This window comes from Lissotriton helveticus, chromosome 10 (assembly GCF_964261635.1).
Source record: "Lissotriton helveticus chromosome 10, aLisHel1.1, whole genome shotgun sequence".
NCBI classification, from domain to species: Eukaryota; Metazoa; Chordata; class Amphibia; order Caudata; family Salamandridae; genus Lissotriton; species Lissotriton helveticus.
Window position 1 is genome coordinate 197,839,058 of NC_136071.1, and position 23,951 is coordinate 197,863,008.

At 42.3% G+C, this 23,951-nt stretch overlaps 1 protein-coding gene across 2 annotated transcripts in view; it reads right to left on the bottom strand.

Annotated features, from left to right (window-relative positions):
• The window catches only part of VPS35L (VPS35 endosomal protein sorting factor like), a 479,692-nt gene that overhangs the window by 258,375 nt on the left and 197,366 nt on the right, over positions 1-23,951 (bottom strand). For both annotated transcript variants that reach the window (XM_078665104.1, XM_078665105.1), the window contains exons 13-19: positions 20,459-20,536; positions 19,185-19,307; positions 18,043-18,089; positions 16,349-16,460; positions 13,920-14,036; positions 9,047-9,100; positions 6,340-6,420 (exon numbers count right to left, since the gene is read on the bottom strand). In XM_078665104.1, the coding sequence (XP_078521230.1) occupies positions 6,340-6,420; positions 9,047-9,100; positions 13,920-14,036; positions 16,349-16,460; positions 18,043-18,089; positions 19,185-19,307; positions 20,459-20,536 (612 nt within the window). The remainder of the gene's footprint in view (positions 1-6,339; positions 6,421-9,046; positions 9,101-13,919; positions 14,037-16,348; positions 16,461-18,042; positions 18,090-19,184; positions 19,308-20,458; positions 20,537-23,951) is intronic.

A 23,951-nucleotide genomic window follows, 5' to 3' on the forward strand; every position in this document is an offset into this window, starting at 1 on the left:
TTTAGATTAATTTAATAAATAATTTTTGAAATATTTTAAAATATTAATTTATTTACAAGTATGTTATTTTTAACTTGTACACTATCCAACACTTTCCCTACTGTTGCACTCTCTGGAATTGGTGTAGTAATTTTTATCCCTACTCTACCCAACATTCTCCTTACTTTTTAACATTTGTTTTACATTTTTATTTAAATGTTATTTATATTATTTTATGTGTATAGATATATTTGTAATTGATATTTTTAATTATTTATAAGTTAAAATAATTATTACAAGTTATTAAGTATATATTATGTATTATATGTATATGTTTAATCCATTTTTATTAAATTATGTATATTAATTATTCATTTTAAGTATTATAAAATATTTTTAACTATGTTTATTACATTTATAAGTATTATTTAATTTATTTTACATATTTTGTAATTAAAAAAATATATATTTTTTAATTACGATATTTTTCACATTGATATTTTTCCCCCCAATATTTTTGTACTTACCTAGTTGGAGATAGGATGTCGATATTGTTGACATCAATATTTTTGTATGTCGATATTTTGTTTATCAACATTTTGTCAGATATTCATCAAAGGCGTTGTAGCCTTTGAAGCTCACTGCCTTGTTGTGGCAATTCACTATCTTTCCTGGGAGGGTGGTGGTGTGACCTTTCTGCCCAGGCCTTTGTTCCAGACTCCTAGTAGTGTTCACACTACCTGGCAGAAGGTCAGAATCATCCTGTCTTGGTGGCAGCAAGCGCAGGTTGCCAGCCAGAGCACAGAGAAACTGGGGCAACCAGGTGGGCAACCTATACAGTAGCCACCTGGGGGCATGCCAGTCCACCTTTGACTTGAGATTCATGTCAGGTGTGAAAAGAAACATTGTTTGATACCAAACTTGTTAGGTTTAGGCAGTACCATAATGGAGCTAGCGACCCCGGGTCTGCCTGGGTGCAAGCCCATATTATCCTATAGATAGCCTATCACTTATAGTGTACTTTAATGGTAAAGGACACCATAAGGACATATACACTTGCACTTACATGTCCATACTTTGATTTTAAGGCACCCTGTCTGCTGGGCTCAAGAGACATTATTTAAGGAACTTATCCTCTCCTTCACTGATGACCCTACAACTATCATCAGGACCAACTTCCACAGATGCATGGCCAGCGTCGGCGACTGGATGAAGAACAACTGCCCGAAGATGAATACGGACAAGACAGAGGTACTGATCTTCGGTAACAACAGCATCCCCCGGAACAATTCCTGGTTGCCCACAGACCTAGGACTCGCACCCACCCCACGGACCACGTCAGAAACCTTGAATCATCATTGATAACAAGCTCACCATTGAATCACAGATCAACACCGCCTCCTCTGCCCGCTTCCTTACATGCTATGGAAATCTTAAAATGGCAATCCCTGCACACAAGACGCACCGTGACACAGGCCCTCATCACCAGCCAACTGGAATATGGCAATGCTCTCTAAGTAGGTACCAGATTCGTCATCTACCTCACTAAGCAAACTCACATCACACCCTACCTCAGGCAACTTCACTGGCTCCCAGTACAGAAGAGATGCCAATTCGAGTGAATGACCCAAGCGCACAAAGCACTACACAGCTAAGGACCCGCTTATATTAACCACCTCCACAACTTCCACCAACTGTGAAGAAAACTACGCTCCACGACCCTATTACCCGCCCACGCGCCCCACATCCACCAAAGCAGAAGTGGAGGACGCTCCTTCTCCTACAATGCAGCAAAGACCTGGAACGGCCTTCCCATGCAGCTCCGGACCATTACCTCACTTTTGGAATTTCGAAGGGCCCTCAAGACCTGGCTGTTCCAATGAGCTTTCTGGGACCTGCAAGCGCCTTGATACCCTACCGGGTGATTAGCAGTGCTATATATATCATAACTAATTGTTTGCTTGATTGATAGGAGTGACTGACATATATCAAATGTAGTGTATGGGTTTTGCCTTACATGGTGTGGGTTGAGTTGAAATGGAGTAGTATGCACGGTTCCTGCAGTCCGCAATGCTGTCTTTAGTTTACGTGGGTCACTCAACGTAGCACACACAATGCTGCAATACCTGGGGGCCCCTTTACCACCCATGCCCTGAGTACCTCAGGTACCACTTACAAGGGACTTACAAAGGGGGGTAAAGTCCTTGTCAATTGGGAATGCCATTTTAAACATAACAGTTTTGGGGCTAGAGCACTGGGACATGAGCAGTAGGCTCCAGTGCACATTCAGTCATTGCCATCATCATTGCAGCAAAATGTGCAGGGTGACCACACAAAAATGGCACTTTCCTACACTGCATAGTCCTTAAGGTAGTTTTCCATCTTTTTCAATATCAGAGACCTGTTCTATGGAGAATTTGTAACCGAAGGCCTGCAATCTTGGGGTCTGTGTTGGCCGAAGTCGGCCAGAATTTGTTACAGATCCTCTGATGGGTTGTCAGCTTCATAATTCATGTGGAATAGTGTTTTTTTTTTTAGTTGTTCTGATGGCTGCGTTATGGGCACTATTACATGGTAGCAGTATCAGTCTGTCATTTTTAACCACTTGTGCTGAGCAGTGGTTTAATTTTTCCGATCTTGTGATTAAGCTCTGTGGTTTTTTTCTTGGGGTTAAGCCTGGCAGTGGTCTTTAACAGTTTCTGGTTGTCCAGTCCAATGACGTCCAATTACAGAAGCTGGATACATCCAGAGGATGCATATTTCTTTTTCTTTTCTTCATGCTAGGGGTTACGTGTTAAGAGGTCCAATTTTTTCCAGTGTCTGTTGTCATGACCCCCTCACAGGCCCTCTGTGCAATAGGCCTAGCGCATAGGGCTCATGTGATGTTACCCCTGGGGCGTTTTATGGCGCTCTATGATAACTTGCCTGTGTTTCCCCTAGACCATTGATTCCCTTACCCTTGATCAGTGTAGTGTTGTACCCCAAACCACAAGGGTCCTTTACTCTTAACTCTGTTGTGTTATCCTGGCAGAGCCTTATGGTGGGCCATGATGTCATGCTCGAGTTTCCCCACACCCCCTGCTTCCATAACATCTGAGCTTGCCAGCATTTCCTAAACATATGAACCAATGGCTTGGCTGAGAATTCTCCACAAAGCGTTTGATTCATGTGTGATCCCTGTACCGAGATCTATGTTTCAAGTTTTTCCTTGGGAATGCCATACTCCTAGGGTGTTCCTATTATACCTTCGGAGTGTCATACTCCAACCTGTGTGCATAGTTTTACCTTGAGAATGTCATACTCCAATCTGTGTTTCGGTGTAACCTTGGGGGTGCTAGAAACTTCAAACCATGTTTAAAGTTTAGTCTTGGGAGCACCATGAACTCCAACCCTTGTTTAGATTGTAATCTTTGGGAGTGCCTGAAACTCCAGCCATGTTTGGAGCATAACCTTGGGAGTGCCAGTAACTCCAACCCATGTTTCAAGTTTTGTCCTGGGAGTGTCAGAGGCTTCAATCAGTTTTTGGAGTTCATCCTCGAGGGTCTCAGAGATTCCCATCTGTAAACATGGTATCCTACTTTCATGTAGCAATGCAGAAGAAGCAGCATGTAAGTGAAGGCTTCTAAAGTTAATGCAATGACAATGCATAGGAACGCATGCTAGTGCACTGATGGAATTTGTATTTTCTTGTTGTTTCCAGTGTATTGAATCTTCACATAACCATACATCCCTACCGTCGCAAACACAGAAGGTCTCAGGAGCAAATCATCCTGTTAAGCAGTGTGCATTGCCCCAGTGCAGATTCAGTATCACAAGTATCTCTTTTCTTATTTTGTTCTTATCCCCCTTCCCCCTCAGAACAGTGCATGATTTAGGGGGCTCAATGGTTAGAGCGGCAGACCCTGATGCAGAGGTCTGGCCCGGGACCAGGGTTCAATTCCTACCTCGGCGGGTCTTGGGCTCAATTTCCTCAGACCTGATAATTCTCGCCTCGGTGCCTATTCTGATCATGGGTCCCACTTTGCAACTCTGGGCAATAGCTTGCTTAATCTCCACAACGGCCCCAACAGCGCTGGGATGCCTGGCTTCACCTTGGGGGTGCCCAGGAGTGGGCATTTCACAGGAAAAAGCCAGGAAGGGTTCCACAGCGGTATGCGTACAGTGCCAAGACACCTCAGGGTATAAGTGCACTATACAAGTACGAATTCATTTCATTTCATTTCATCCCTGATCTTGTGCTTTTCTGAGAGGGATAGGTGGTCCAGCATTGACTCCAGTGTTGTAGCCACTGTTGGGACCAGGTGAGTGCATGACATCTGTGTGTGATTTTGCTGTTTGTAGTATTTGCTGTCTTGGAGGTGTTACAGACTGGTTTCTTGATCCTGAAAGTAATGACTTGGTGTTTGCTGCAGATGACTGGGGAGTTGTCAATCGCCAAGGCATGGATTACGGGTCGACTATGTCATCCAATGTGGCAAGGTGGGTGGGCCTGATAAAATATGTAGTTGAAGATCTCAATATAGGATAGGATGAAGTAGTTAATTCCTTCTTGACAAGCCAAGTGCTGAAGTCTCCTAGGATGTACAGGTTTGTGTGGTTTAGTAGAGTCTTGGTCACAGTAGTGTCTTGGTCACTGCATCTAATAAGAGGCATCACTAAACTCTACATTGCTAGGAGGTAAGCTATACAACAAGAGCACTGAACAAGTGAAGATTGGAGTTAAGGGACAGTTTACCATCAAGGATTCACAGTCACTCATTGTCAAGTTTTCGATGTGAGATATTAGTAAAATATTTCTAGCCTTGGTGACGAGATAACGAGATAACGTGGCTTTCAGGTTGCATGGCTTCATGCTGTGTCGGTGAAGAGTTCTGGTTGAGACATGTTCTCCGTAATGAAAGTGAGTTCTAAGGCCGATTCTGATAGTAGGTCAAATATGTTTGGACAGTTCTGGTTCGCAGACCTTGTGTTGAAGAGCAGGTCGTTTTACTGCTGGGTCTTTGGCATCCTGTCGTCATGGTGCATTGGCAATGCTGCATATGGGGCAGAAGGAAGAGGGAGGGCATGGGGATATGGGTAGGGGTCAGAGGGTGGGCCGCTCTGGGTATAGCCTTCAGTAGGATTGGCGAGTGGGCTTTGGATTAGGTACCACTGCAGGCTGAATACCCATACAAGAAAAGGATTGGCAGTTGCTTGTACTTGTGAAGATCCTACATGCAATATGAATTGACATGAATCACAATTTGCACTTCTCTATATATCCTTCTCACTACCCCCTGCTCAAAGATGGATGGCAACACTTTCATCCTTACGACATGTTGATACAGTCAGGATCAGAACTACTGCTGATGACTTAGGTGTCTGATGTTCCAGACAGATATAAAGACTGACAGAATGGAGGGAGATGGGAGGGATCATTACATGCAGAAGGGCCATCTGTTAACATGAGTATCCCCTTTAATCTGATATATTGACTACACCAAAAGATTACATAATCATGATATTTTACAGCGCCTGCAAGAATATTTTAAAAGTTGCCTTTAGTGCTGTGTTCTTTAAGAACAATATACTGAAATACAAGTAGTTCACGGTGGGTACACAGTCAAAACAAATGCACTCGGAAGTGACTGGCTACATAAAAAATTCCACTGTACACTAAACTCATTTCTTAACCCATGCTGTGAGGATGTGCGACACCCAAGCAGGTGTTATGGAGGCAAGGGCTACCACACTGGCAAATCTGTGCATACCTGCTCAATGACTGACATCCTTACCCTTATTCACTCTAGACTGAATGGTTTCAGATAGTCCTTGGTAGTTATAGATTCAAAACCCCCAGAGAAGGTCGGGATCATGATGCCTGTGGATAATCTGGTGTACCAACATTCAGATTTGAAAAGCAGGGCCAGAAGAAGGAGCCAAAGCCTTTGCCTGCAAACACAGCGGGCATCTACTTAGTTCACCCTACAGGGAGAAGAAATGCATACACTTCGCTACACTGTGAGACATCAAACCAGACCTGCTAGAAATTTGGCAAGCACACAAGGACGGAAAACCAAATGATAAAGCTGTCCTCCATCTCGGTCACCCATGCACACCCACAATATTTGAAGGAGCAGAACCACAAAAAGCTCACAAGTATGCTCCATTCTGCACAAAAGCACAGCTTTGCATTCTATTTATTTTATTTATAATTCACATACAACGTTGAAAAGTGATGTTTCAAAGAGCCCAGAACAAAGGGAATCCCATACTCCAAAAAGCCCCCTGCCCAAATTTCAAATTTTTTTAATGTCAAAAATATTTTCTAAATGTTTCATGACACAGAATCTCTTCAGAACCAAAGAACAGAAAAGTTACCTGTGGATAGGCATCTTCAAAAGCACGATCTGGAGTCATATGTTTGATAACATCAGCCAAAATAGTGTTAACTTCACGTTTCTAAAATTTAAAATGCAGAATTGCATCAGTAAAGATAAACCTGGACTATAAAAAACATCAACACAATGAATTAATGCATGCACCACACCACGTTCATTGTACAGGTTTTTTTTAACTGTTAAAGGTCTGGATCTATGGAGAGGTTCCTGGTTTACAATCCTACTTGCACTGTGGTTTGTTTTAGGGTCTTGCAGGGATATTTCAGATCAAGTTACAATTGTAATTGTTCTTAAGATAGACCTCCCTCAGACCACAATCTCGAGCAAGGTATTATCAAGTCAAGCTTAAAGGTTGTTAATGAATTAACACATGCCCTGCGTTTGCCTTTGGGTACTTCGTACTCGCTCTGACTATTTATCAATCCTTTAAAACATTCTCCCAGGAATACTACAGCTCTCCCTAACGAGTAATTGGGACATGGGTCTGGACCCATTTTCCTACCGAGATCACGAGTATGAGTAGCCCCTTAAGTTCGATGGTCCCAGTAATGGAAAGTACAAAGCCCATCGGAATCATGAGTTTTGGTATTTCTCTGGGGTATTTTGGCTACTGACAGCTTTGTTTCCTTTGTGTAGGAAGCCTTTCCTCAGACAAGCAAAGAAAAGTTACAAAGGCAACTAAGGACACATGGGACTCCAGAGGTGAAGATTTTCTTTGACCACTGGTAGGGGTCATTGGACCAGCCCTGGGAGTGTTTACCGGAGGGGAAATACTGAGGAGCAAGAAGCTGTTGCTAAATGATTTTCTGCAGTGAAAGGGGATCTTGGGTAGGTAGGTTCTACCAGAAAGCATATTTCATAAATAGAATAATCAAATTTTGCTGAAAACTTTGAAGTTGAATGCTATCCATTTTGAAATGCATATCGGCCAACCAGGCGTTGAACTTCTGCAGGTTGATCGCCGGTCAGTATCCTTTCTCCCTTTTTTTGACAAGAAAAAAAAAGTCCTAGAGAACCAAGTATTCAAACTCAATGGACAGAAGAAAGAGAGATGGCTGACATGAAGTGCATCACACGGAGGCCCGAACTTCTACTAACACTCACAGCCCCATAGGGACCGCCTGCAACAGCATCTGCACAAAGCCTCACACCCACTGCCAAAGACAGGAGGGAAGCTGCCGACTTCAGCCAACATGAGAAGCAGCATTAGAGAGATAACAGCCCCAGGAGCAAGCACTCAAGGCTCAATCTTAAATGAAAAAGAAGCATGAGCATCTATTTGCACTGCAGTAAGAAAAGAGGAAGATATCTAGCAGGAGTGAAGAATCTTATCGTTCAGCAGAACAGGATAGGATAGGATGGCTGCTGTGGTCATGAAAGGGACTGGCCTCAGAGGTCTTGTAGTTATTTTCTTGATGTGTTTTTGCTTCTTCTGAATGGATTTGTGACTCAATCGTTTTGATATAGTTCACTTGGTACACTGCTGAGTATGGAGAAATAAAGAGTTTTAAGCATAGCCGTGTCCTTAACAGAGCAGAAACATTTTGTCATGTTCACTAGGAAATGTTCATTATCTTACACCATTATTACGTTAAGATTGCCAAGCTTTGGAATAGTCGCTCTATCCATTATAACGGATTTGAGGATATGGACCAAAAAGATATCACTTCCTATGCAGTCATCACGTTCAAATTGTAAATGATTGTTACTACTACCGTTACGATTATGGTGAATTGATGTCATTGGGTAGCATCTCTTAGAGGCTGTCCAACCTTTGACTCAAGCAAACATTAGGAAATAAGCTCCTGGCTCAGGTTTTTATCTATTAATCAACAGTACAATTTGTTTCTTATTCAAAAGCAAACTTTTGAGATATATTAGAATATTTGAATGTTGAGAGCTCCTTTGAAGACAATGGAGCAGTAGTGGCCTATAGAAGCTGCTTTTGGCCCGCTGCTCCACAGCCTTTGCCTCTCTCCCTGCCTCTCCGGGATATATGGATTGGGCAGGAGAAAGAGTGAGGGAGAGACTGTGGCCCAGGGCACCCAGGACCCTTCCCCCCACACCACCTCCCTTTACCCGAAGCTCACAGTGTCACTGGAGCATAAGAAGGGGCAAATCTGCTCTGCTGCTGGGTCTCCATGGCACAGCTTAATGAGAAAAAGCAGGATAGCCACACCCAGGGAGAAACAGAGGGGACTTCAGACACCTTTCACGGCTGTTACTCTGTATATTCAACAGTTAATAGTTGTGGCCCTACGTGTTTCTGTAATTATTGAACAATCACAGCAAGAGCTGTGAAAAAAGGCCTTGGAGCCACAGAGGGTTTCAACTACCTCTGTCTCCCCGGAGGATCTTGTTTTTATTAGGACATAATCTCCTCATATGGTGGAGTGTTGTAATAGCATAATAACCAGTCGAAGTTGCAGGCTATACTGGTCATTATAGGCCCGCTCCCTTGTTATAGGCCCTCTACGCTGGCACAGGAATACTATACTGGAACGGGCCTTTAATGGCCAGTATAGGCCACTACAGAGGACTACAAGTCTATATTGGATGTGGTGAGTTCAGCAAATAGGTTGCATTTTACAGATAATGCCAAAGACTTTCTTAAATCTCTTTATAATCCATACATTAGCTGTTATAACATTAGCAGCACACAAAAATGAAAGCAAAGTAACACATACCGTGAAGTGTCTGCATGTATACTCTACCCACACTTCAGCACAGTTGATATAATCCTAGGAAAAGATGTAGTCTGATAAGCAAAGGTTTACAGAACATTTAGCAATATTAACAGCTCTGAAATGCTATATCAGCAAATGTGAAATATTTATTAAGAAACAAAACCAGGAGAGTCATAGAATTAACTGTCATTAATTTTCACTAATCTGACATTATTTCAGCATGCTAGATCAGCAAATGTGAAATATTTATTAGGCGGAAAAAAGTAGTTATATAGAATTAACTGTCATTCCTTTTCACTAATCTGACATTATTTTAGCATGCAATTGTCAAGGTGAACCAACAGAACAGCAGTAATTTCAAACAGTGAAGAGGAATCTCAGTTCACTCAGTCAGAACTCGTGTTTGGGTACATTCTTTATCAACAATTACCAAATGAATATGGCGTGCACCATATATTGTTTTCAGATCCAAAGCCTTACATTAGTCACTAGAATTTAATATAAAAGTTACAAACATTTTCAGAAATGAGCAGGACACAACTCATACAAAGGTAACAAATTGTGAGGACATTAAATGTACATAACAATAGTGGACACAGAAGAATGATATTAAGATTGGAAACATAAGTCTTCCCCAGGACATTGAGATGGCTACGGTAGTAGTCATACCCAAAACGGATCCCCCATCGGCCTTCTGCTCAGACTACCAGCCGATCTCGCTCAGAAATACTGTAGGGAAAATGTATGCAACCATCCTTTTAATGCGTCGTAAACGGGTGCTTGCAGCTTAATACACTCTGATCAATGCGGCTTCATGCCGCATCGAAGCACGAGACATTGCCTCTGGCGCCTACACGTGACACTCTCTCATCACCACCTTCCCCCCGGTATCTAGCCTCATTACTAATCAACTTTGAAAAGGCTTTCGACAGGTTCAATTGGTTGTATTTGGATAATGTACTAGAGAGGGCTGGATTCGGCTCACATTTCAGGATGCTGGTACAGGTGCCTTATTCGAACCAGTCCACCAGGGTCCTCATCAGTAGGGCACTCTCAGAGAAGTTCCCTATCAAATAAGGAACCTGGCAGGGATGCCCTCTATCTCCCCCTCCTCTTTTAGAGCCATTAGCTTGTATTATCCACGCTGACACACAGATACTAGGCTTGCACTGGAAGGGTGCACATAAGGATTGCATTGCTTTGTATGCAGATGACATCCTGCTCTTCCTCACAGACCCAGCAGGCTCGGCCACCAGTGCCTCCATATCCTTCGGCAATTCAGCGAGGCGTCACAGCTGCACCTTAACCCAGCCAAATCAACGTTAATATCCCTTCATTGCTCGCGGGAATGTATAGAGTGGCAGACTACCATTCCCCTGCGCCACGTCCCCTTCAAGTATCTTGGCATCTGGTGCGTGTAAAGGAGGACCTCTGCAGATGGCAATCCCTCCCCTTCAATCCCCTCGGTAAGACTGCCCTATTCAAAATGATGGTGCTGCCCCAGCTTTAATATGTGATCCAAAACCTCCCACTTCATCTCCCCAGCAAATGGTTTCATGAAATAGATGGCATAATTTTCTCTGGGGTAACTCAAGGCTATGATTAGCCCTTGCCCACTGTCAACGAGCCACCTATGATGGAGATATGGGGATGAAGAACCCTTTCCTGTCCTACATGGCCACCCGTCTCCTGGTGATACATGACTGGTTTAACGGAGGTTGATCCTATCCTGCCTACCGACTGGCACAGGAGAGCATCGGGTTTTCCTGGGTCCAGGCCATGCTCTACAAGGCCCCGATTCCTCAGACTATCTCGGCAGAGACTTGGGCGTTCCTACTCGCATGGCACTCTGCATTGCGATACACTCAGAGGGATGCCAAACTCACATTACAGACGCCCCGTGGCATGGAAACTGGCTTGGGGCGCTGGAGTCGTTTTGGATGTGGGACCGGATAGGGATAACACACTCGGGGGCACGTGGAAGGGAGGACACCTACACTCCTTTCAAGACTTACAGCATACTTACTCATTACATTCCACCCAGTTCTATAAATATCTCAAACTCCGGCATGCCATTGCCCCTCACATCCCTGAACACACTAAATTCCCAGAATTCAACCCGCTAGAGGCCAAAACCTCATGGGTAACCTGGGAAGGAGGGGGGGGGGGGGGTCAGTTTCTCAAATCTGCCAATCCCTGATAAATAATTCCACATCTACCCTAGACTCTCTTAAAAAGTGCTGGGAACAATGGCTGGGTCCTCTAGAAGAGGGGGACTGGAGAGATGCCCTGATGGACCCCCATCTACTCACCATCTCTGCCAGGCTCCGCCTAATCCACATATACTATCTCCATTGTGCTTACCTTACTCCTGTCCGCTTGTATCAGGCTGGATTCCTTCCCGTCCCAGGGTGACTGCGATGAGCAGCAGAACCCCCAGATTTCTATCACATGGTCTGATCTTGCACCTCCCTCACCAGTTACTGGGCAGTGATAGTAGCAGAACTGAGCGATATATTGGGCTGGACTATCCCACTTAGCCCCCTGCCCTTCTCCTGGGAGTGATGGAGGGACTGGACGGCTCGCGAGCAGACAGATCGTTCCTAGGATTGGCCATTATGGTGGCCAAAAGAGACATCTCAGTTGCTTGGAAAGATCCTACTCCCCTGACCGTCGCCAAATGGCGGAGGGGAGTGGACTGGTGCGCCATGCAAGAAAACCTGGTGTACGAGGCGAGAGGGTGTCCTGCAAAAATGAACGCGTACGGGGCAAGTAGCTGGGGCTGTCGTGCTGAAGTTGATTTGTTGGTTGGTGGGTAACCTGAGATCTCAATATGCAATGAATTCAGCTTTGCAAGTGCAAAGTAACAACTGGGGAACTAATCAACTGTGTCATTTGTCACAGTGTAGCAATGTGTTGTGCTGTTTACAAAAGCCAATAAAATTGATTATCAAAAAAAAAAAAGATTGGAAACAAAAGTGGTGCTAAAGTGATAAAAGGAATTTTAGCCAGAGCAAATATCTGAATCTCTCCCCATGAGTGAAATTCAATATTGTCAGTCTTTATCTTTTTAGATTCAGCAATGCACATCAAGATATGCATTGTTGCATACAAAATGGATATAAAGAATAGTATTCAAAAGCCGTCTCTCCAGGATCTTGTTTTTCTAATAGTTACTACTTATGCTCATGCAGTGCACGCTCTAGAAGGGTATGGTAAAAAGGCTAGAGTAAGAGGAAAATCTTCATAGAATATCAGTGGAACATAAAAGCCCTAATAAGGGGTGCTAGGGCATCCATGCAACATGTGTATCTCCTATTCTCCTGAGACAAGCCTACCTCTCATTGTAATTACTAAGTGCAAAAGGATAACTTACTTAACACCGTTTGTACAGCTAGTGATGCATGATGCAGATTTATTGTTTTAGCATATTACAGCGGTTGCACTCTTTTCTGATTTTTCACTTAAAAAATTCCCAAAGCCTCGAACACTATACCTTTGGCAAATTTGAATATTTTCAGCATCTAACAGGGAAACAGCCAAGTTTCAAATGTTTACCTATGTTTTCTAAATGTTAATATAACTATTGTTAAATGGTTCCATGGCAGAGAGGCATGAACCAAAATGGCTACACCCGCCTAGAGGGACCCTTGTGGAGAAGTGTGGCTCAATGGTTAGAGCGGCAGACCCTGATGCAGAGGTCTGGCCCGGGACCAGGGTTCAATTCCTGCCTTGGCTGGTCTCGGCGGATCTTGGGCTCATAATTCCTCGGACCTGATTTCTCGCCTCGGTGCATACTCTAAGCATGGGTCCCACGCTGCAACTCTGGGCAATAGTTTGCTTAGACTCCACAACGGCCCCCTACAGCGCTAGGGATGCCTGGTTGCACCCTGGGGATGCCCAGGAGTGGACATTTCACGGGGAAAAACCAGGAAGGGTTCCCTAGCGGTGTGGGTACAGCGCCAGGACACTCAGGAGTATCAGTGCGCTTTACAAGTACGTCTACGTCTACCCTTAAGTCAGTCTAGCACTAACAGGTACAAAGGTTTTCTTGTACAGAATCATAGGAAACAGAAGGGAACGTAACAACAAGTTTGAGGTATTAACACCTTGGGGGGCTGATCAATGAATAGCCTATACAAAGGTGACTGCAGCAGATGCTAGTAACTTATGGACGGCGTCACAAACAAATATTATGTGTTCTCACTATTTTTCTTTAGTGTGCAATTGGATTGTGGTGTTCAGCACAATCTGAATTCCCCATCAGACAAATGACCGGAGTATAAGTCGTTGCTATAGTCCAAACATGAGGAAACAAAACAGACACTAAAGACAGATTTAACGCGGGGACCAAAGAAGTGTGTGCAGTTCTAGTAGGAAGCCCAGATTCTTTAATTTAATAGTTGGGAACAGGGAAATGCCTCATAGGAGCAGGTAAGAAATCACATGCCACCCAATACCGAGAGCTTCTTACAGGACAGAACATTATTAATGACTTGAGTAACACAAAGCTTTCCATTATATAATTGATATTGACAGTTGGCATGAAACAGATGGTGTAGCACGGTTACAACGAATTTTTTACAACGCACTACCATTACATCGCAACTTTTACCACGCAAACCATTACAACGCAATGCGCTGGGGGGCGCTCTAGGATAGAGAATGTATTTAATATACTATCCAACACCTTCCCTGCTATCCACGGGGACTGGAGTTGGAATAGTAAATTAAATAATTCACTATCCAGCGCCTAAAAGCATTATGCGTTGTAATGGACTGCGTGGTAAAAACCGCGTTGTAAAGGCATGCGTGGTAAAAGCATGCGTTGTAGTGACACCAATCCGAAACAGATAGCTTTCTGATAACTTACTAGTGGGTGTTTTAGTTTAGTGATGACTTTCCAGGCTTCATTCAATATATGGAGTCTGTCATTTTCAGGAGGGTCTGCCAAGGCTAAATTTAATCCTAGTGATCGGAAGAGAAGATGCTGAAAGAAAATAAGATTGGACACAACTATGATTTCAGAAGTACAATTAAACCCAAATATATTGCTGATTGCACAATCCCAAAAAAACAGCAGTAGGGGCCTCGCCTTCAAAACATGATCTGCTTACTCTATTGAAGCACAGCTTTGGTGGGGACATCATAACCTTTACATCCTGGATCGCTTGGTTTAATGCACACAATAATGTTAATTCTGGATTTCATGAACACATTGCACTTTTAAGTGCATGTAAGACGATATTTTCAGTCAAAACAATCTTATACCTGTGATTTCAGGTTTAATATTCTTATGAAATATTTGTTTGTTGAAGCTTGCGGACAGAAGCGGCATGGAGATAGGAAAGTTTTACTCTATAGGCCACCTGAATAATAGGGGAACACACACATCCTACTTCCTGGTTCACAATGTATAATGGAAACCAAGCATGGTCACTGCTTGAGACCCCAAAATAAGCGAATGCACGAAATCCTTAACCTCACCCTTTACATTTTATGAAGGTAATAAATAATTCTTTATGGATGCCTTTCTTTAACACGTTGAATGCTATGGGAATTCCCTTGCTGTGCTGGGATTCCTGGATCTTCATGCTTTCATGACGAGCTGGGCTCGGCATCAGCGTAGCAGCAGGCTACTTCATGACGAGCCCAGCTCGTCATGAGCGTGGAAGGGGTTAATAGACATAAATATCTTAATACACTACAAATTGAGGGGGTGAGATTTCTACTACATGATTTCTCATCTACTCCTACTCTCTTTATAGCCAGGTTATATACTTTGACTCTGTGACGTACCGTGTGTGATTGTGATGAGGATAGGTATACCAGATCAGGACTGGATTAAGACCTTTAGAGGCCCTAAGCATATACAATATTTTGGTGACTCCATATATATCTAGTTAAAAATATAAACAATAAGAAACTGTAAAACAACATTTTATTTTTCTAAATGAAACAAAACTTACAGTAAGATTGAAAATAAAGTTCATATTTGTATACTTCCACTTTATTTATAGGTTCAGCTGCACCATTTGCAATTCTGCACCAAATGGTCCATGGTAAATCCGGCAATGGAAAATGTCTGTGGTGCACCCCTTCCCTTGATGCCCTAAGCACATGCTTACTTTGCTTAATGGTTAATCCAGCACTGTACCAGACCAAGGTTTGACACATAAAACGTACAGTGTCGAATTGCATTCCTATTGGTGGCATAACGCTGGCTCGATAGGTTCCTTGTTCCATATTGACACATGGTGAGATTTTTAACTACAGGTGTCCCATATTTGATGGGCTAGCTGCTCTGTCGGTACATTGGATCCCTAAGTGCGATAACTACATTTTACTTCACAATCTGGTGTCACAGGACTGATACAGTGACAAGATTGAGGCTTTTTCTAATAAGCAAGATTTGATAAAGGAATACACTCGTATTCCCTCAGTTTCAAGACTTGAGGCCTGTATGATGAACACTTAATTTCTTGATGTCCCAAGTGTGTTGAATTGCAAAAAACACAGTTGATGGACAGAATGTAGAACAATGTCATACATTCACCCCAGTACAAGGATCTGGGCCTAAATCCATCGTTTTTTTGCACTTCACACCACCCTGGGTTAGACACTGGCTATATGCAAATCAGCTCTGACCCTGTGCCTCATGGGAACAGTCCAGTCCGAACTACCAAGCCATGTCTTTCCCAGACCGGAATAAAGCATCCAAGGACCGGTTTCTGGCTATCAGCCTTCATCAGCCTGGATAGCTTGACTCCAGTGGTGTGGAGAGCCTGGAACTCACGTCTGAGCATACCCAGCCCACTCGGGGTGAAAATTGCAAAAAACACAGTTGATGGACAGAATGTAGAACAATGTCATACATTCACCCCAGTACAAGGATCTGGGCCTAAATCCATCGTTTTTTTGCACTTCACACCACCCTGGGTTAGACACTGGCTATATGCAAATCAGCTCTGACCCTGTGCCTCATGGGAACAGTCCAGTCCGAACTACCAAGCCATGTCTTTCCCAGACCGGAATCTAGCATCCAAGGACCGGTTTCTGGCTATCAGCCTTCACCAGCCTGGATAGCTTGACTCCAGTGGTGTGGAGAGCCTGGGACTCACGTCTGAGCATACCCAGCTCACTCGGGGTGAAAATTGCAAAAAACACAGTTGAAGACATTATGTACTCAAAGTTCGTACACAGCTGACATACCAGGTTCAATAGATAGATGCTTTTTACTACAGTGTCTCCTAATTTGAAATCACACATTAGGCTTTTGTTACTTCGAAATGCATAACTTACCTTAGGGAATCCAGACTCATCACACTCCTTAATCATGGCAATAAAATCCATGGACCTTGTTGCAATAAATTCAGCTCTAAAGGCAGACATCACGGAATTCAGAAGCAGGGCACTAGAAGGAAGATTCAAAGAAGTACATAAGCATGTCAAGCTGAAATTGAGCGCTCATTTTGGGCTTTCAAAATCTAAGCTAGTGACCAACTAAGGCTCAAAATATGTACACTGTAAAATCCAGAGACTAGATTTTACTTCAAGGTACAGAATAGGTAAACTCTTCAAAAAGTGCTTAAGTAAATTAGGCTTATGAGTACTAGGGGCAGTGATGTAGCCAATGTCCAACAGGAAGTTTCAGATTGAATGCTGACTAGGTAACAATGCCAGACAACTGTAAATGATGTACCTTAAATTGTGAAGACTAACAAATGATGAATGGACTAACAATGAAATTGAACACCTTCCTCTGGCTATGAAATATGTCCTACTTCTGTCTATCTCTAAAGTTAGGCCCTTAGGGAAAACTTGTCCAATTCCTACTCTCAAGTCAAATTGATCACATTCTGACATGTAATATACAGAAACCCAAAAAACCCAGCACAAGCTGCTTTATTGTTTTTTATTTAGCATGGGAGTTTCACAACATTCTGGGAGGAGGTGGGTATGGTGTTAGCCGACATTACTGATAGGGAAGTTCAGGTTCCTTTCAAGTACTGCATGTTGCACTGGTTCGTACACACATTCAAAAATAAAGTCAGAAGCAAGTTCCTGGACCTGGGCTTACTGTTAGTCAGAAGGGATATTACCACGCACTGGATACCAAAACAAGCGCCAAGCAGAGCCAGATGGAAGAAAGAATTCATTAAGTGGGCGGAGTGTGAGGGAGTGATTAGGATGCAAATGGTGAAACGCACGGGGAGCGAGAGGGCATTAGACGCAGCGAGGGCCTGGGAAGCTCTAGTTGTGTTACTTAAGACCCTAGATGATGTTGGAGAAGAAGACCCAATAGAGGATACAGAACCCTGAGAGGAGTTAGTTCATCCTGGAACACTATCATGGACGGATCACGCTGACGCCCTCACTGTCTGAGGGATCCTGAAGAAGTTACCCTAAATCCTAATGTGCAACCTAAATTGGAGTAGACAAGGGGAGCTCACTAAAGATCTGTAAGCAAGTGACACGCCTTGGGGGGAGGTGCGGGTGGGGGACTGTTGAGGAAAGGGTGTATTAAATAAAACATGAGGACATTTACAGCGGATCCAGGACAAACACTAATTGCCTTGTAGACATTAGGGTATTAAGGGAGGGGGCGGGACATTACGTGGAATATAGTGCCCATTATTCCGATTCTCTGCAACTGTATTATCTGTATAACGATGTGGGCAATTATGATCCTGCTAAAGGAAGGTTAAGGTGTACTGAGAATGTCTGAAATATCATGTAAAAATCAATAAAGAACAAATGGGAGTTTCACAACATTTGCAGGTATATTTACAAATGAAGCAAATTTCCTGGCTACTCAGAAGTCACTGAAGGTTGGCATTGATCGTTATAGAGTCGTCTGCACTAGAACTTTCTGGTTCACAGAGATAACGGAGGACAGTGTTAGAAGAAAGGAGGATGGCGGGAGGAAAGAAGACATTTAGAAAGTCTTAAGAAATATCCAAGTGTATTCACAAGAGATGGATTTTAAAACCTACTTGTTTCCCAGTTTCTTGCATCTCTCCATCATCTCAGTAAGCAAAGCCTGTAATTGAATATCACACTAATTAATGTTTAAAATAAAAAAAATAAAAAACAGACTTTAAACAGCATCTGTTAAGTGTCTTTAAATGCTAACAAAACGAGTTGTGGACGATGACAAATGCAGCTCTGAGTGTGGCCACATTTATCATCAATGCTGCTTCACCAGGTCCTGTTCTTTACACAGGCTACCACCGTTAGAGTGCCCCATATAATCTGCATGAAATCTACTAACTTCGTAAGAAGAGCAACCTCATTGACATGTACCATCATTCTGCCTATTATGTCAGCAACAAAGAACAATAACTGCTGTCTTGTACTCTATCCTTGCACGCCCGGCCATTCATGACACACACATAGACTGCTCAATCTATCAAAGTACAAGAATGCTCTGGAAGTTATCAAGAAACGGGTTGATAGTCCCATTTGTGCTGCAAGAGAGAGAAGGGCTAAGAAACATCATTTCTACAATTTGATAGGCTGCTGTCAAGAATGGTACTCTGCACAAAAATGTACAGCAATCATCCACTAATAAAATGAAGAGTCAGGGTACCAGACTTTGAAGATTAAGGGGACGCGTCCCATGGTCACATGACCCCAAAGTTTATGGGGCGAGCAGGAGTTTTTATGCGGTTTTCTTATTGACATGGATGCTTATATTATCCATAGACCTTGACGTTTATGGTAACCCTGTACACAACCTTATCCTTACTTGAACGTTATCAAACCCCAAGTTAATTCTGACAGTAACCTTTAGTCTACCATTAAACCTGACACACTGGGATGAAAGGACTAAATACTTTAGCACCTGTGATTAAAAGCACACCTGAGCCTTTAAATGTTACTATTGCACCAATTACTAACTAGCAATCCTTACTTAGTAGAATCAATATATGATTTTTAAATCCTACAGTCAATATTTGACTTCAGAATTACCCCAGAGAGACAGGTTTTGACTTCAGAACTTCAACTCTCAGAAATCACATTAATCACTAACCTACCCTCAATTTAAATGAATAATGAAAATCAGAGACAAAAAAATCGGAGTAATGAAAAAAGAAAACAATTCTACTTTTTCCACTTGGAATTAAATATTTACCTCAGGAGCTCGATATGCGATGCACTGCAAAATCCAATCTATAGCTGGAGAGTAGAGAGTGAGGTACAGTGGAATCTCCACACACTGCACCACAAGCAGGTTCTGGACTGAGTCCCCATGAATCTAAACAGGAATAAAAAGATTTTAATCTCTCTGCAATTCACTGATCACAGTGCCATACAAAGTGTAAGATAATGATAGCAATTTATAACGTGCAGCGCTACTCCAAGGAGTGCCCCGGTACGAAAGCACTGAAAACATCTCAAACGTAGAAAATATTAACACTTTCCCCTCCACATCGAATAATGGTGGAACAATGTGTGTTACATGAAGTGAAGGAATGTACTTACTGAAGTAACTGTGACCTTTACCTCATGCACGAATGTCACCTCACAGTTATGCATTTTCACTAACATGTACAGAACTAAAATCAGAAAATCACAAGCAATTTCAGAGATGATTGACAGTTCTAGACCTCCGAGGCATACGACCCATCATGGTTTTCAAGATATTAAGACCATAACCATTCTCTTAAGAAAAAAAAAAAGTCATGCACTGAGAAGCTCAACACATTACACTCTCTCCAAGGAATTGAATTCCAACTTGGGTCACAAGAAGTCTGACCCCATCATCAGTATAGGAAAGCATGTGTCTCATATGAGTCCACAGAATCTTGACTTATTGTTGAGTTTGGTCCATCCCAGACAACAAGGAGCTCTGCTCACCCGCATCCCAAAGGAGAAGCATCACCAGAATGTAATAACTTCTCTTCATGTCTTTGAGCATTTTAACCAATTTAAAATAATTCAAAAGTCACCCATCTATAATATACTTTGCTGTCAATACATCTATGTAAACCTCCTTGAACTTCATAAGCCAGTGCCCAGGATGCTTATAGGACTGATAAATAATGTGTTCTCAGAAAGCATATGCCAATGATCTTCAGCAGGCTTCACACATTGTCATTGCTTCCAAGCTGCACTCAATGATAATTTGGTGTGATCTTTTGCAAATAACTTCTATTCGATCCAAACAAACATGGGTTAAACCTCACAGTTATTACAAATTCACTTACTGGAATGGAACTCAATGAGGAGACCCAGTATTCACACGTTAGTTTATTTCCTTACAAAATCGAACAGACAACCAGAAATGAACTTCACAAACTTAAATGAAAATAGAGATGCCAGAGTGCATGAAAGCACAATATGTGGAGTAACAATAGTTTCCATAGGAAAACACAAATGCTTAAGAAAGGTAAAAGGATTTCTTACTTGTTTAAAAGTCAGAAGAAAGTCAAAGAAGTTCTTGTTCAAACTTTCCTTCAAATGAGGGGCAACTGCCATGCCAACCTGCATGCAAACAGAAAAGAGAGGTTAGAAAGCTCTGATTTCATCTAAATGCAACTTCTAAGACAAAAGTATGTGAGCCCACATAAAAACACAGGTTTCTGATCATCTGTAACAACAGTAGTATAATTTGCTTAACTATAAATATCACTGGGCAAATAAATACAAACATACTGCTGGGGACATTTTAATACTTTAAGGTTGGAGAAAATCTTGCCAATACAACCCGATTTACACAAAACAATCTTAGTGCACACAGACAGGGGCCTGACTACAGATAAGATTTTGAAGTGAGATTACCGTACGCTCTACTCCTAACCTCCTCACTATTAAAAAAAAATACTATAGAGTACAAAAATGTAATTCTCATTCCAGAGGGGATTATTTTAAGAAAGTACAATAGCTAAAATATAGCAGCATATGGTTTCAGCACTCTCCTTCAGCACTCCAGCATGCCTCTTGTGTTAGGCACACATCTGCATAACATTATTCTACAGTCTAATACAGTTCAAGTGATAAGGCAGGGGACTGCGACACAGTCATTGTTTAAAGCTTACATGTTCTATTTTCACTTTCTTAATCATGGATAACCTCTCTATGCACATTTCTTTCATTTTTTGATTCTTCATGAAAAGTGTAGTTGATAACTTTACAGCTTAAGTGGTGGTGCTCATTCTCCGTCTATCATCAGTTTTGGTGCTAATTACACACAATGTTTGCGAATTATAATCAGGTCTGAATAGCAACATAAATAACAAAGTGGTGGATGAGTCCTTAACTTTATTTCCATGTCAGGCAGACAATATGGTTGTTGTACTTTGCTTCTGAACTGAAGACAGTCAGTGGTCTCAAGATCTAATGGGGCCTTTGAAAATGGCAGACTGGAAGACAATGCTTACATTTTAAAGACCTCTCAAAGTGTTTGAGTCGGTGAAGTGGTAGTTTCTGTTCCAGACCATTGAGCGCTTTGGTACTGGCTTGGGTTGCATTCCTGGGTGATTCTAATTTATGTAGAGTTCTCAGCAGCAGTTAGAGTCAGTTTTATAGTCTCCCTAGTGTTCATGCTGTATAAGTAAACACGGCAGGTATACCCCCTTTCCTGCTTCTCTTTGGCTTGCAGATTGAGCCAATGGCATGCTGAGTGAGGACGGCATAACTAGTATGGGCTGGGGGCGGGTTTGGAAGAGGGAGAGATGGATAATAAAATCTAGAAAATGTTCAGTGATTACTGAGTTTATATGGGAATAATTGGTCCAAGTCAGCTGCGTTGGCCATTAATGACTAGGAGAGGAGACTGGGCATGAGATCCAGGAAAGAATCTGCACAAATTATGAGGGATTTAGATACCTGGGAACAGAAATTATCCAAAGAAAATACACCTTTTTTAATGGAACCATGAACAGCATAACAACAGGATTTCTAGAAAGCCACAGATTTTGTCACTGGAAGAACAGACGTTTTCCAAATGATTTAATTGAACCGGTTTAGAGCAAAACGTGATTTCGCAAATCAGCCCCTCCAATATGCCATACGTTTTTAAATGACTGCTGGGGAAACTGAGGAACCTACTGTTGGATCAGATAACACCCCACATGGCGCTGACCTAGATCTATTCGACATCCTGTCATGGAGATACAGTACCGCCAAACGTGCAACGTTATAAGATTATTACCGTGCTTCTCAGCTTCAGGTGATAAATGACCGGATCCATCTGCCACATACAAAAGCATCAATTAAACTAGAATGACTAGGCATTGAGAGCTCTCTTACTTGTGCAGCATAAGTGGTCTTGGAGGGGAGGTGAGGCTGCCAAAATGAAATGGAGGGAGAGAACCCAGTGTGGATATCAGCCGCAGAGTTGCTCCGGGGGGGGGTGGGTGGGGGTGGGGGGGATATAAAGTCACAAAGAAAATCCCATTATGGAAGCAGAAACTGCTGGGAGAGCAAGTGGCATCTCCAATCTCTCTGACATAGAAGAAATACATTATGTTCCTTGAGCTGCCTTAAGTGGAGGTAAGTTTGGACGCAAATTGTTTATCTAGCAAATTAATATAGTTTAAATCACTGATATTTTGATTGGAAGTTCTTCTACCCAAATCACATTGCCTAACATCCAATAAAGGGAACAAAACGTACACTGTGCACTAGACATTAGCCATATCAAAGTCACGAAACCAGGAAAAATAGGACCATTGGGAAGGACCGCTCTAGTGATCAGCTAAAGAAGAAATTGTTTTATAGAAGGGTGCCTGCCACCCAGAGAAAAGGGAATATAGCCAAATTATTGTCACACAAAGAGCTGTTGCTTTTGTTGTATGTGTTAAGATAACCCGGAGCAAGGTAAGTCCCTAAATAGAAGAAGGGAAATGGCACAAGGGGGCAGAAATAGTTAGGCGGGATCTAAAAAACACAAATTTGAAAAAAAGAAAGTATTTTAAAGTGACATTGTTGCAGATCTAACATGTTGCCTTTTCTCTACTAGGAACTCTGTTTATCCTGCTCTAGCTATGAGAGAAGAGGCACTCAATGGCTTTCAAGGAGTGCTACGAAATATCTGTCTGCTGAAATCAGCTGCCCGCAATTTCTAGCAGTTCATCGATAACTCAAACAAGTGAACCGAGGATATGGAGAAACATGTTGTATATTGAAGAGGGTTGACGAAAAGACGAGGCAGTTCGTAGTAAATTAAGAACACATGAATATAACAAGAGAAAGAGAAACTGAGGCATTCAGCAATCTAATTAGGCTACAAACATTCACTGGGTGTGATTGACCCCAAAAATGTTTTGCTAGGAAAAAAAATGTTTACAAATAAACAAATCCGGCATAGGTGAAACATATACACTTTATAAGCTCTACAAGCTAAAGAAGAACAAACACATTTTTAGGTCTGGTGTAAGAGAGATTAATCTGCCTAGACAAATATTTTGTAAATAATAATAATAGTAATAATAAAAGTAACAATAATAAAATACAGAAAGGAGCTCCATATCCACCCACTTCAGCCACTGCTTCCTGGAAGGGTCATTCACATGTTGGTTCAGATCATTTAGCATACATAGAGCAGGGCAATCGGGCAGCCCCACACAACAACTGGATTAACTGCCAGTGTAGTTAACAATTTGAGATAGGCCCATGCGACTGCCCTTTGGCGTTTAGGGTATCAGGCAGTTACCCGTTTACAACAGCGTACTTTTGATTTGTCTGTAATTATGCAAGTTCTCCAGGGGAAGATGCCTAAATAGTGTCTCAACTGCAGTTCATTGATACTTGAAAACAACCTTTTGATTGTTTTTAAGTATATTCCCAGTTGTTAGTAAAGACATTGCAATGTATAACTTGCTGGCCTGTGGAAGCCCCACAAGGTCCTTTAAACTAAGATACACTCAACAGTACGCTCACAGAACTCAAGGGACGG